This window comes from Pelodiscus sinensis, chromosome 1, assembly GCF_052426305.1.
Source record: "Pelodiscus sinensis isolate ZL-2025 chromosome 1, ASM5242630v1, whole genome shotgun sequence".
NCBI classification, from domain to species: Eukaryota; Metazoa; Chordata; order Testudines; family Trionychidae; genus Pelodiscus; species Pelodiscus sinensis.
Genome location: NC_143052.1, coordinates 255443717 through 255458024, shown reverse-complemented (window position 1 = coordinate 255458024; position 14308 = coordinate 255443717). Strand labels below are relative to the sequence as shown.

At 43.8% G+C, this 14308-nt stretch overlaps 1 protein-coding gene across 1 annotated transcript; it reads right to left on the bottom strand.

Moving 5' to 3' along the window:
- Positions 1-688: 688 nt before the first annotated feature.
- On the bottom strand, positions 689-1708 carry OXGR1 (oxoglutarate receptor 1). The gene has a single exon (XM_006119714.4). The coding sequence runs from the start codon at positions 1706-1708 to the stop codon at positions 689-691; it is 1020 nt and encodes a 339-aa protein (XP_006119776.4).
- Between the last annotated feature and the right edge of the window lie 12600 nt (positions 1709-14308).

Here is a 14308-nt window from a genome sequence, read left to right as displayed (position 1 = left end):
AAAATAGGCAATATAAAATAATGAACACCTTAAATGGTTTCAGTAGTGCTTGCAAAATATTATCAGTGTTTGATGCTTTAACGTTTAAAATATATTCAGAACTGTAGATTTCAACATCCGCAATATATATCAAAATTTTAGTGTAGTTCTATTACTTACTTAATTAAGAAATGGCACTCCTTAGAACATACTAGTTTTTATATTGTTTTATTAAATGCTTGACAAAATAATATACCGTGTTTATAACTCAACATTTCAGTAGTCATTGTCTGCTTCATTTGGCACAGACTATTCAATTAAATACTGTATCAATGATAACATTGAAGTCAATGCAAGTTGTACTCGTGTTGTGAGGTCAAAAATGAGGTACCCATCATGTTTAAAATATGCTGTTGGCAAATCCATATTGAATGAAGTATTAACTCAACTGAAAGTAAGGTGGTGGGGCATTTTCCACCATGGCCTAGGGAATAGGGCATTTGCCTGGGGAGGGCAGGGTGGCAGGTTCTCGTTTAAATTAAAAAACTTTAATTTAAAACTAATACAAGTCACCCAGGAACGAGGACATACATATAGCCTCATCCTAAAACTCAGCAGTTTTGGAGGGTAGAGAAGCCATTTGCAATTTTATTCGGAAACAAATAAAACTGAATACTAAAGACAAGTGCAAAAGGATGACTTTGTAATTTTAATTAATTCCAGACTTATTGACATCACTGTTGCTCCCAGTGTGCTGCACATAGTTGCTTAACTTGCATCTAGAAAGAGAAAGGATGGCCTGCTGGAAGTTGTCTCCCATTGCAACATAAAGTAAGAGGTTACCACATGTGTTCAGTGCAGCCAATGGTCTAGAGACAATGTAAGCTGCATGGATTTGATTTTCCATCTGGCAGCTAATTGGTTGAAGTCTTAATTCTACCCGAACTCCCCTCAAGACATGAAAGGGTAGAAAGCACACATAAAAAACCACCAAGAGGAGAATGGCAAGTCTGCGAGCTTTCTGTTTATAACAAGCATGAGTATGAGGCCCTCTAGCCAAAGTGTAAATAATGACCGTGTAACACAGAGTCACAACTACTAATGGCAGGTAGAAGAGTAACCCAGACAGAAGCCAGATATACCACCTAATAGTGTCCAGGTTTTCAGAACTAGTAAGGTCCAGGCAAACGGATTGGTTTTCTTCCTGTTTCGAGGTGATCAAAAGGTTGACAGGACTGACGGCCACCAAGGAAATCACCCAAACAGCAGCACAAGCCACCACTGCCCATCTCTTTTTCTGCACAGAGAAGAATTTCATCGGATGGACAATCACGAAGTAGCGAAAGATGCTGAAGCAAGTGAGGAAGAGGATGCTGCTGTACAAGTTGAAGTGGAAACCAAAACGGATAAACTTACACATGAAGTCTCCAAAGATCCAGTGTTCTCCACTGGCATAGTAATGTACCAAGAAAGGAAGGCTTGTTAAATACAGTAGGTCTGTGAAGGCCAAATTCAGCATAATGATGGTGCTGCTCTTCCAGGGCCTCATTTTGAAAGTGTATACAGAAATTGCAATAATATTCCCTGGGAAGCCCACCAGAAAGATAATGCTGTACATAAAAGGAAGATAAAAATTCTTCAGAAGGACGTCTACATCGGTACAGTTTGTGAAAGCAGCAGCATGGTTTTGCAACACAGTTACGTTGGCAAAATCTTCAGTTGTATTCATGGCCATTTTCTTACTGCTTTAGGAAATTGTAAAGAAAAGAAAAATATTTATTTTTCACGAATAACTTAATACAGTGCTTTAACCATAGCACTATATAATGGACTTTCACAGAGAAACAAAGAGTCTGTTAAAATACTTGTAATAAAGGTTGCTCTCAGTCTGAAAAAAAATCAAGTTTAATTGCCAAATTTAATAGTAGTATCTTTTTTGAGTAAGAGAAGGTCTTGTTGCATTGGTGGGAGCTGGCTGATGAGGTGGCCTTTGTTTTCTGAAGTTTCAATGTATGGTATTAATAAGGAGCAGTCCCTCCTGTTTAGTTTGGAAAGAAGAAGATTAAGGGGGGACATGATAGCGGTTTTCAAATATCTAAAAGGGTGTCACAAGGAGGAAGGCGAAAATTTGTTCCTCTTGGTTTCTGAGGACAGGACAAGGAGTAATGGGCTTAAAGTGCAGCAGGGGAGGTTTAGATTGGACATTAGGAAAAAATTCCTAACTGTCAGGGTGGTCAAATATTGGAATAAATTGCCAAGGGAGGTGGTGGAATCTCCCTCTCTGGAGATATTTAAGAACAGGTTAGATAGACATCTGTCAGGGATGGTGTAGACGGAGCTTGATCCTGCCTTGAGGGCGGGGGGCTGGACTCGATGACCTCTCGAGGTCTCTTCCAGTCCTATTATTCTATGATTCTATGATTCTATGAACTGATCTGCTCAGTATTACGAAGTAAGTCTCAGGGATAGAGGTACTGCACCCAAATACCAAAGCTGCCACACTTATAATTGAAGGAGAGTCAGTGTATTAGGGCATGAAACATTCCCCTCAATGATGTCAGAGAGCTCCATCATGCTTTCATTGTTGCATTCAACAGGGGTCAGCAAGAGCAGGAAAGCAGCCTAGCAGTGCTATGCCCACTGACATTCATCATTTATTTTTATTATATCTGTTAAGCAACCCCTCTCACTTGGCCAACAAAACAGATCATTTCTTGGCTTTTTCCCCCAAAAATCATAATCCTGAGTCCAATTTGCTGCTTTGCGTTTTCCATAGCTTCAGTGATTCAAGAAATTATCAGGTGATCTTTGAAGACAATTAATTTTTTCCTCATTTTATTTTTTATTTTGAAGTAATAAAAATGAGGTTGTCTATTACCATAATTTTCAAGACTTAGACTCTGTATCTGGACTTGAATTAATAAGTCTTTGATTCCACAGGAAAATTATTAGCTGGTAAAATAGAGAGTACTTATCTACTGGATAGTGTCTACTTATCAACTTATCTACTGGATAGTGTCTTGCCAGTCAACATGGAGGTTATGAAGACCAGGATTTTAACAGAGTTTAAAAAAGAGCTAGATACATTCAGGGAGGTTAGGTCCATCAATGGCTATTAGCCAGGATGGCTAGGAATGGTGTTTGTTAGAGGCTGGAAATGGATGACAGGAGAAGGATCACTTGATGATTCCCTGTTCTGTTCATTCCCTCTGGGACATTGGCATTGGCCACTGTTGGAAGACAGGACGCTGGGCAAGATGGACTTTTGGTCTGACCCAGTATGTTCATTTTTATGCTCTTATGTTATCTAGCATCTTCAGGCATATGCCACCAGCCCTAAGTTTGGCATGCTGTCATTTTTAAATGTTTTGTGTTTAATTTTGAATGCAAATGTAGTCAAAAAACTAAATAGGCAAAAATAGCCCACACAATGTTTTAATTTAGCAGCAATATATTGTGCACTTTTCAAGTGGCACCTATGTTTTGTAAAACCAAATGTCCTTGAGTCAGCTCATCACCTCTTCCCTTTAGTGTGAAAGGATGCAGTTATTGGCTAAAGGAGATCAGTAGGCATGAAATAGGAAGCACAAGTGGATTGGAACTTATATGGTGAGAGTCCCCTTGCTTCTATACTTTAATAGGTGGAGACTTTGAACAATTTAAGGTGCTTGCCTGGAGTGGGGTAAGGGTGAAGCCAGTGTCAGGCATTTTGGCATCATCCCCTGGGCAAGCGAATGTCTTCGTCTCCTTCAAGTATTTCCGTGTGGCATTTGTGTTCAGATAACATTCTTCATCCTCCTTCTGAAAGAAGTGGGATGTGGAAAAAACACTATGATCCTCATATATAGTTTGTGAAGTAGAGAAATTAGTGTTTTAATAAAAGAGTTGTTAGTATTATTTGTTATGATTGCCCCGTCAACATTTTAATAATGGTATTTTATACAAAAGTATATAGTCTACTCTGAAACACAGGAATAATTCCCCCCTTTTAAAAAGCAGCCCCCTCATCAATACTCCAAGTTTAGGAATATTAGAATATTGTGTCCTGTTGGAAGTACAAGGGAAATTCAGGGAAGATAATTGTTCATATTAGAATTTGGTCATTACCAGTGTTCCCTGTAAGCTATACATTTGTGCAGCCACTCAGGAGAGTCCAGTGATGCTCCGACGATTTGCAGAGCACCCACAGCTATGTTTGTGTTTCTCCGGATGGTACACATTCATGCCTTCGTGCACATCACAAAATGTATTTTGCACGGGGATGGAAAAGATTAGAGAGAACTTTGGTCACTACTCCTGTACTAACACCTCTTTTCCTCTGAAAACCAAGATAGATTTCTTAATCACTATGGGTGTGTCTAAACTACATGGCTCCATCAATGGAGGCAGTAGATTAGGCAGGATGGCAAAGGGAAATGAAGCAGCAATTTAAATAATCACCGCTTCATTTAAATCAAAATGGCTGCCGCGCTGTGCCGATCAGCTGATTGTCGGCACAGCACGGCAGTCTAGACAGGGATCTGCCAACCCCAGAACCATTCATCGGCAGATCCTTTATGCCTTGTGAAACGAGGCTTACAGGATCTGCCGACGAAGGGTTCTGGGGTCGGCAGATTCCCGTCTAGACTGCCGTGCTGTGCCGACAATCAGCTGATCAGCACAGCGTGGCGGCCATTTTGATTTAAATGAAGCAGCAATTATTTAAATTGCCGCTTCATTTCCCCCTTTTCGAGTAAACTAAAATTCATGGCTCTGTTGACGGAGCCATGTAGTTTAGACGTACCCTAATAAGGGATCCTAACCCTGCATCTGTTTCTTTCAGAAAATGCCACTTCCAATAGCACAGTGCCTTACAGCAAGCACTGGGGGAGTGGTTCTCTAGTAATTCAAGAGGAAGAATATTGCTTATTCAATCACCAACACAATCCCCTGCAATGTCAACTTTGAAGGTCTCACATCCTGAGTATTTTGACCAATTTCAGACACTACTGAGTTGTGAGATCTGGCAAAATTGCAGCCTGTGTTCAGGATTTGAATTACAAATTTATGACAAATATTTTATTGGAATATTTTTAAAATGTTAAAATAATGGATTACTACTGGAGGCACAGGCGGGCTTGTCAGATAATTGCAAGAGTTTTTAAATGCTCATTGTGTGAAAGGAGGATTTCGCTAAATCAGTGTTTCTCACAGTGGTCTGCAAAACTTTGAGACGCATGCTAACTGGCTGTGCCCATTTGTTTATTTACCAGTGCTGCAACCAAGAAACCTCATGGCTTCCATTAGCTCTAGTTCTCCGTTTGCAGCCAAGGGGAGCTGTGGGAAGCCGCGAACTGGAGCCAATGGGAGCCATGAGGCTCCATGGCCATGGCACCCAGGGGCGGATGAACGTTTTGCGGGGCCCAGGGCAGCACAATTTTGCAGGTCTCCCCTTTGGAGACAAAATAGAAAAAAGGCGTCAAATGCGCAAATTGAAGCCTATTTTTCATATTAAATGTGAATTGGGTAAATTTGATAGAAACTTAATTTAGTTGGATAATTTTTATTTTAATTACCGTATTTTCCGGCGTATAAGGCGACTGGGCCAGAGCAAAGCCTCAGAAGCGCGGCACCCCGCCGCCGCTTCAGCTTTGCTCCCGGTGCCTCTGGTCTGCTGGGGACCGTCTCCAGCAGACCAGGGACACCGGGAGCAAAGCCTCTGAGGATGCCGGCAGCGGGACAGCCGTGGCGCGTCTGGGCTGCCCCGCTGCCGGAGCCCCTCCGCGGCTTTGCTTCGCGTCTTCCTGGTCTGCATACCAGGGAGACGCGGAGCAGCTTTTCTCGCCCCGGAGTACATGGGCGGCGGGACCGCGAGGTCCCGCAGTCTATGTCCTCCAGGGTGAGAAAAGCCCCATTCAAACCTGCAAGTCGGGGACTGCCTGTATACCCGGCGTATAAGACGACCCCCGATTTTTGGGGGATGTTTTTTAGCATAAAAAGTCATCTTATACGCCGGAAAATACAGTATATTGTAATTCATTCTTAAACACAATTCTGCTTAATAATTAAACATTTTAATTTGTATTTAAGTCTGTTATAGCTGTTTAGCTCTTTTGGCAGCACATTCTTCAATTATGTCAGTAAAGTCCATTTCTTTACACAGGTCGTTTCCAATCGATATAATCGAAAGACCTACAAAACGCTCCTGGCTCACAGTAGATTCTCTTTAGCTGCCCATGGCTGGTATTTGCCAGGCAGCGTTGGGTGTCCGCAGCAGGCACCATTGGGACTTGTAGGGGCCAGGTGGAGTGTGGGTGTTGAGACTGGGGGGGGGCAGGCAGCGTTGGGTGTTGGGGGGAGGCAGCATGTGGCTGTTGGGACGTGGGGGACCAGGCAGCATTAGGTGCTGGGATTTGGGGGACAGGCAGCATGTGGGTGCTGGGATTTGGGGAGGGAGGCAGCATGTGGGTGCTGGGATTTGGGGGGGCAGGCAGCGTGTGGTTACTCGGGTTGGGGGGCAGGCAGGGTGTGGCTACATGGAGGATGGCACACAGATGGGCCATAGGGAGGAGCAGCAGGCAGGGGTGTCTGACTCAGCGGACAGGCCAAAATTACCATTTCAGCCTCTCGAACAGCTCCTGGCTGGGTGGGGGCAGCTGGCAACTCCCCCTGCTCCCAGGGACATGTGTGTGTGGGGGGGGAGGGGGCGCTGACTGTGGACTTGGATCACGTTGCACCCATGAGAGGGGGAAGGTGGGGACAGGCGGGAGGAGATGGGGTCTCCCTGGTGGGCAGGTCGCTCTGCCCCAGGCACGGCGGGAAAGAGGTCTGGGCTCCCCCCGGGGGAGAAACCTCACCACCCCAGCCTCTCTCTGGGTGGGGCCGGAGGGTGGAGCAGTGGGATACTTGGGCGCCATGACCAGGCGTCTCCCTTCGCCTCCCTGGCAACGCGCCACCGCCGCCGCGCGAGCCCCTGGCTAATGGAGCCGCTTGTGGACTAGCAGCGAAAGGCAGCAGTGGAGGCCGCTCCAGCAGGTAAGGGCATCAGCGGCAGATATATGGCAGGGTGAGAGAGGCTGGCGCGGGGCCTATTGAAGTGCGGGGGCTGGGGCAGCCGCCCCGCTCGCCCTGCCCTATACCTGCCACTGGTGGCACCAGTAAGTAAACAAACCAGTGCAGCCAGTTAGCATGTTCCTCAAAGTGGTTTTGTGGACCATTCTGAGAAACACTGAGCTAAATCAATGACATGACTTTTGGCCAATGGTTTTCAACATTTTCTATATGGGACGCTCCCTTCAATCTATCATTTTGAAAAGGACAAGATAGATTTGACACTCTGACTTCCGTTCCCAGCCTCCCTAGAAGGTTGCTATCCCTAAACTAAGAACTCTTGCTTTAGGTAAAATATACGTCTACACTTGCTCAAAAAATGAGGAGTAATGTCAGTTCGAACCAAGGGGTTTGGTTTGAACTAACGCGTCCTGGCGTGCACTTCCTGGTTCAAATAAGCTGTTGAACGGAGTAACATTCTGGCGAGATCATGCTAATGAAGCACGGGATATTTAAATCCCCACTTCATTAGCAATTTCGGTCGGCTACATTTGCATCCCTAGCTCAAACTAGGGAGCAAGTGTAGACGTACCCTTAGGGAAAAGGCTCAAAATATGGCTAAAAGAAGCATCCTGTGGGTAACAAGATGATAATATCCTTGCCAAATAAACTTAAACCTGTCACTATAATTTATATGTTAACCACACAAAGGGTCCAGTCCTGCAATAGGTGGTCTCAATGGATTTCCTTTTACAGGAGGTCCTGGCCCTTAGAAAGCACAGCCATAAAAATGTGAAAGATACTGATGTTATTAAGACTCCTTCAGCTGCCAGCCCGCCATAGACAAAAAGCTATCTAGAGGGCAGAATAGACCCCTAATATCTCTGAAGTGTGTGTGACACTCGAAAACTGCAGTCCCTGCAGACTAAAAGATTGACTCAGTTGCATTTCACAAATGCCATTCCATTTATTATTTACACAGTATCTCACATAGCAGGATTTGCTGCTATTCTGCGCATGGGTGAGAATCCCTTAGTGTGTGCCAGGTTGCACGCAACTCAATCAGCAAGCAATTCATTGCTGATGAGCATGAGGAGTGTTTAGGGGTGTTTAGTGCAACTGTGTGTGATGTATTGGCCTAAGACCTGTTCTGAATGTCTGTCACATTATTAGCTTGTAATACAACCTGTTACTGCAGCAACAAAAAAGGAGGAAACAGTCTCTGCTGCTTGGCTTTTATTATTTTGTTACACAAATAATTTGTCCAAAATGTAAATTTAAGTAAGTATTAGTTTCTATTAGAGCCAATTCTGCCTCTGAATACTTGGCCAGTATTGGGAATTCTGCATCCAAAAAGCTGAAGACAAATATGTACAGTGTGGAGACACTATGAATCTTAAATATTTATCGAACAACAGAGCCTATACCGAAATGGAACTAGAGTATTATAAAGAAACATTCTTTCGATCTTAATTGTGGAGTCACAGCTGTGAAACCATTAGGTGATATTCTGTACTGTGTCTCATTGATTGGAATCTCTTAAAATGTTATAATTTCCTATTTTTATCAGAGTCTTGCACAGAGGAAATGCATTTGCTTTTGCATTGTGACCATTTAATTAATGCCTGCTGGAAATGAATGCCCAATGGTTCAGACAAAGCTGTATTTCACACAGATGTGTAGCCGAGTAAACTAAATAGGATTTAGCTACAGACAGGTGATTGTTTCATTTGCTATTGCATCATATTTAAGAAACAAGAGGTTTAGTTTTAAGTTGAAAGAGCTGAACTCTGCTTTTCTTATCCCCTTATACTTCATTGCTGTGGCTCTTAGCAGCAGATTTCAAGGACAAAAAGAAGGCTCTTGATACAGCCCAAATGGCTGCTGAGAGCTCTCCTCCATGTCAAAATCTAAGCAACAAAAAGAAGTAGTTTACCTGTACATACTTCGCAATCTCCCCAGACCTCTTCATAGTTGAAACCTAGAGTATTGCAGACCAATATGAGGTAAGTTTGTTTTCCATAAAATAAAACAGTAACATTAGACTATCTGGGAAGGGAAAGGCAAAACACCTTACCTAATGAACTGCCTCTGGGAATAATCTGTATCCATTTCCAGTGCTGCCAGTTGTTATATTTAGGGTAAAACCAGCGCATGCTTCACAGTCCGGAATGTGAACAGCTCTGACCCCCAGTGGGATGTCTTGTATCAGCCCCTGTATGAAGAAGCAGTGTGTCTCTGTCTGTGACATGGACAGGAGAAGGAGAGCACAGAACCCATCCCATCAGCTGCAACTGCTTATAACCTGTCTTGTGTGGCTGAACTGGTTGTCCCTGGCCTAGTTCAAACACTGCCTAGCACTTGTGGCCGTACTACCTTATTTTAGTGCACAGGGAAGCTGCATGCAGCTCAAACCTCCAATGATTCCCCAAGACATTTCTGCTCTGAGAATGGGAATTAGCAAGAGAGCTGTCTTCCTGTGGTTCAGTGATGTGCTGCTAATGTCTTACTCTAGGGCTGCCCAAACTATGTTCCTTCTTTTCTTCTGATAATCTATCTGAGCAACAGAGATGTAAGTGTGTGCTCAAAGAAGGATGGGGACTATGACCGCAGAATACATTCATTTTTTTCCCGTTACAGGAAAACGTTTCTTCATCACTAAGGAAAGAGGCGATAGAACCTGAAGAACAAATCTGAAGGCACAGGTTTAGAAATGTGCGCACAACTAGTCCTAAACATATATATATATATATATATATATATATATATATATATGTGCGCACAACTAGTCCTAAACATATATATATATATATATATATATATATATATATATATATATATATATATATATATATAGTCACTATATCCATAGGGTGCCACAATGTTCTGCTTGCCAGGCTTGACATGAAGGTGAAAGCATGAAAACTTTGTGAAGTCATCAGAGTGCAGCCACCCCCAAACAACTGACATAGCATAATCTTGGGCATCCTACAGCAGAAATGTGCTCTGCAGGAGTATTTGGTGAGTAAGACTGTGATGGACTGGGCCGGGTCTGGGCACCGCTGAGGGCATCCACTCAGGGTAAATTGCTCAAACTCGGGGCTCCTTACTGCCCCGGACTAGAGACCTATCCAAATAGGCCACAAACGAGTTCCACAGAGCACTTCAGCTGCCTGTCTGGCCAGCCAGAAGCCTCATGAGCAAAACCCCTCTGACAACCCAGCTATATCCGTGCCCCAAACAGCCCCAGGCCTGCTCACAGGTGAGGGGTTTTAGAACCCAATCTCACCTTCCCCGAACAGGTTCTCCTGGTTCCAAGAAACCAGCCACAGGTCCCGATCAATTTACACTCTGGATCTTACCCACAAATCACGCTGAGTCAATCCTTTAGAATCTAAAATCTAAAGGTTTATTACTAAAAGACAGAAAAGCATGAGAGTAAGGTTGTTAAAGTATTGTACATTACATGCATCGAATCTCCCAGTTCTCAATGCAGGCTCGCAGTGGAGATGTTATAACTGATGCTTAAAAGTCTTTTGTGTACATCCTATGTCAGGATGGGTTCACAGTTCCTTCCGGCTCGTGATTCCCTGCAAAGCTGCCTCTGGGGTCAGGAGCAAAACTGGATACCAAGATGGAGCATGCTGCATGGCACTTTTATATCCCTTCCTGGTCTCTTCCAAGCTGAAGACAGTCACATGGCCAGTGACCAGGTGTGTCTTTGGCCTTCAGAGGTCCATTGTTCCCTGGAGCTTTGCTCATTAGCATGTCCATGGGCTGAGCATTCCTCACCTATTGCTCAGCCACAAACAGAGAAGTTTCTAGTATTGACACAGAATACATATTTATAACTCCACACACAGATATTATACTAGTATAGGGTTAGCATATACAGAACCAGTAGAAGGAAAGCTTTCGTTTGACACCTCAAATGGCCCCCTCTGTACCAACTTTTGGGGCAACCCCCTCCCCCCCATGGGCACAGCAGTGATCTGGCTGCTCCCCTTAAAACTCAGTAACATGACAAAGACCAACAGAAAAGTGAACTGCAGCGGCGGATTTGGGGCAGGGCGAGCGGGGCGGCTGCCCCAAGCCCCGCCCTTGCAGAAGCCCTGCACATGTGCCATGTCAAAGGGTGGGGCCCCGCAAAATTGTGCTGCCCGGGGCCCCACGGCGCTGCCCGGGGCCCTGCAGCACTCTCATCCATCCCTGGTGAACTGCATCAGGTAATGGGAATTCATCTCAATGCTCTTATCAAGTGAGGGATGGAAATTTAGCAAGGGGATCCCAGAAGTCCCTCCAGCATATAGGTTTTGGAAAGTCTGCATCCATGGCATGCACAGGTGCACTATACGCCCAATTTCTTCCTTGTCCTCTTTTTGCCACGTATGTTAATGGCATTGCAAGGAAACTTTGACACGCTTGTCACAGAGTGCTCAGATAATACAGTGAGGGATGAGGTAACCAGAGAGATATTAGAGTGACTCCTTTACCATTTTAATGTAATTCTGACTGATGTGACCCGGCACAGATCTTTCCTATGGAATCAGTGTTTGTGCCCATTTTGCAGCAGGCCTTTTTGATTTTTGGGTGCCAGTCTCTAGCTGGATGATGCAGAAAGAAGACCCCAAGCTGTTAAACCTATTATTTCAAAAATACTTGGTTATTTCTACAGTTTGGGGTTTCTTTTTTTCATGAGGAAGGAAATACCACCTTCAAGGGATCAACAGTTCTCAATGTGACTTTAACTATGTGCAAACATGAGTTGACAGCTGGGAAGTTATTAACCTTGAAAAGGGAAAGACTTAGATAAGGTGGAATTATTCATGGTGATTAAATGACCAGATCATCTGGAGACATGGATCTTAAATCTAGAACTGTTGATCATTTGAAGGCATTATTTTCCTTTTTTGTGGAGAAAATAAAAACAAAACAAAAACCCTGGATCTAGAGATGTGACCAATTACTCCCCAGGCTTCTAATGGGGGGGGGGGGGAGAAGCAAAGGGGAGAGTTGCTCTGGGGTCTGGTGATTCAAAGGGGCTCGGGGCTCCCAGCCAACACTGTTGCTACTGTGTTAGTGAGGGCAGCTGGAGCCCCAGTTTCTTTAAATTGCCACCAGAGTGCTGCACCATGCGCTCCGGGCAACTCTGAGAGCGGGGGAGGGCAGCGTGTCATGGTCCAGGTGGCACCGAGTGCTGGCTGTCCTGGCCTTTGCCAGAGGCCCCATCCCTTCTGGGGATATGGAGCTGTGCCTTGGGAGCCTGCAGTGTAATGCAGCAGTGAATCAGGCCCAAATGTGTCAATAAATATAATCCTTCTAAATGTCTGCAAATCTCTGTTGATTATATAGTTGTATATGGTATTTGTAACAGTTCACCAAGTTTATGCAAATAAATTTCATTTCATGGATTGTTTATCAACTGTTCTTGTACATGTGTTGCCAACTATGAGTACTCCCTCTTGGCCAGGAGTCCTTTTGCAGGCCCCCTGCTTTTGTTAGCTCCCTCTTGTGGGTCCCTTAAGAATTCCACAAAGTGCACGTGACTAGCAGCACTTCCCCTTGTGGCTGGTTTAAGAACAGAAATCATTCAACCAATTTTCAAAGTCCCACATAAAGGTCACAGCACAAACTCATATTCAGTCCTGATTCTTATGCTGCACCCAGAGTTGTTCCTCTTTCCAGTCTCATCCACCCAAAGCCACCAGTCCTGGCCTTTTCTGGTTGGAGCTCAGCTCCGTGGCCTTGGCTTCCTTCTTCTGTCAGCCTATCTGCAACCCTGTCTGCCTGGGCTTTGTCCTGTTCAGCAGGCTACTTTCAGGCCCTATCTGACTGATGTCTCAGGTTTCTGGCTCCAGCTTCTTTTGGTTGGATCCTGTCTTAATCCCCATCGGTTCCTGAGCTTCCCCTTTCGTTTCAGGCACCTGCTGCCTCTTAAAGGAAATTACCTGTTCCAATCCACGTGCGCCTCTTCAGTAATCAGGGTTGGTATAGTTAAAAGTGAAAATGAATTTGTGCTCATCCTAGAAACATTTCACTTTATTGCAGAATAAATTTTTTTTGTTTGTTTTGCTCAGTTGGTATCTCTGGCTGGAATAAAATGGGTGACAGCTCAGGAATGACATTCACGAGGGGAACCCTGCATAGTGCCTACCTGTGCCATGTCTTATTCCACACATGTAACTAGTCCTTCATTTTCATCACTTTTAATTCACTGCAAGATTTAACAATAAAACAATATAGCTATTTTTCCTTGACTGATCTTTTTGTTTCATTCCTGCTGGCTTCTGGTAGATTCCTGTTATATATCTTCCCCCTTTCCCATAGTTGTATATAAAACTGTACGCCACTGTGCACGAGCTGATTCTTCCAGACAGATGTACCATTTATGTACTATGAAAATGGGTACCTAACTGAACTCCTTCCTGGTACCCAGAGCAATCTTAATAAAAGTCAGGAGCTTTCTGTAACCTTTGCAATTATTGTTGAGACATGCTTAGAAAATCCCCACCTCTTGCAACAACCATTTCTGAAACTTCTTTAGACTTAACTTCTTTGGTGTCATTTCCCTTCAAACACACTTTGTAAAATCTGGAGTCCTCCAAGCATACCTCTTCTGCACAGTGGATCCCACTGGCATAACTCACTCCAAAACCAGCTCCATCTGTCTGCTCTAGGCTAGTGGTGTTTGCCCTTGAAGAAGAGAGCAGAAGTATCCTGCCAAGATTTTCATAAGGCATTTCCATTGGCATCTTCACCTTTACTTAGACCATGACCCAGAGATGCCCACGCTGCCAGAGAGGAGAGCTAGGTATTAGGAAAATTTCATCATTTATTTACCATCTAAACAAAACTGTTTTTGTAACCATAACAAGAAGGGAAGCCAAACCACTTGTCAAACAAACGTAATTCAATTGCATGTGTTAGAAATGTTTATATTTTGTTCCCCAAAGGTATAATCCATATTGCAGAGAGTATAGGAATGGCTATGTCTAGACTACAAGCCTCTTTCGAAAGAGGCTTTTTTGAAAGAATCATTTAAAAAAGCCTCTTTCAAAAGAAAGTGTCTAGACTACAAACAGATTTTTTGAAAAAGCAAGCCACTTTTTCAAAAGAGAGTCTAGACACTCTCTTTCAAAAAAGTACAGTTTGCATTCAATAGCGCCTTTTTTCGAAAGAGTACTTTTGAAAAAAGGTGTTATTCCTTGTAAAATGAGGTTTACAGTGATCAAAAAAACTGCCGCGTTCTTTTGATTTACTTTTGAAAGAACATGGTTGCAGTCTAGACGCAGGGGAAGTT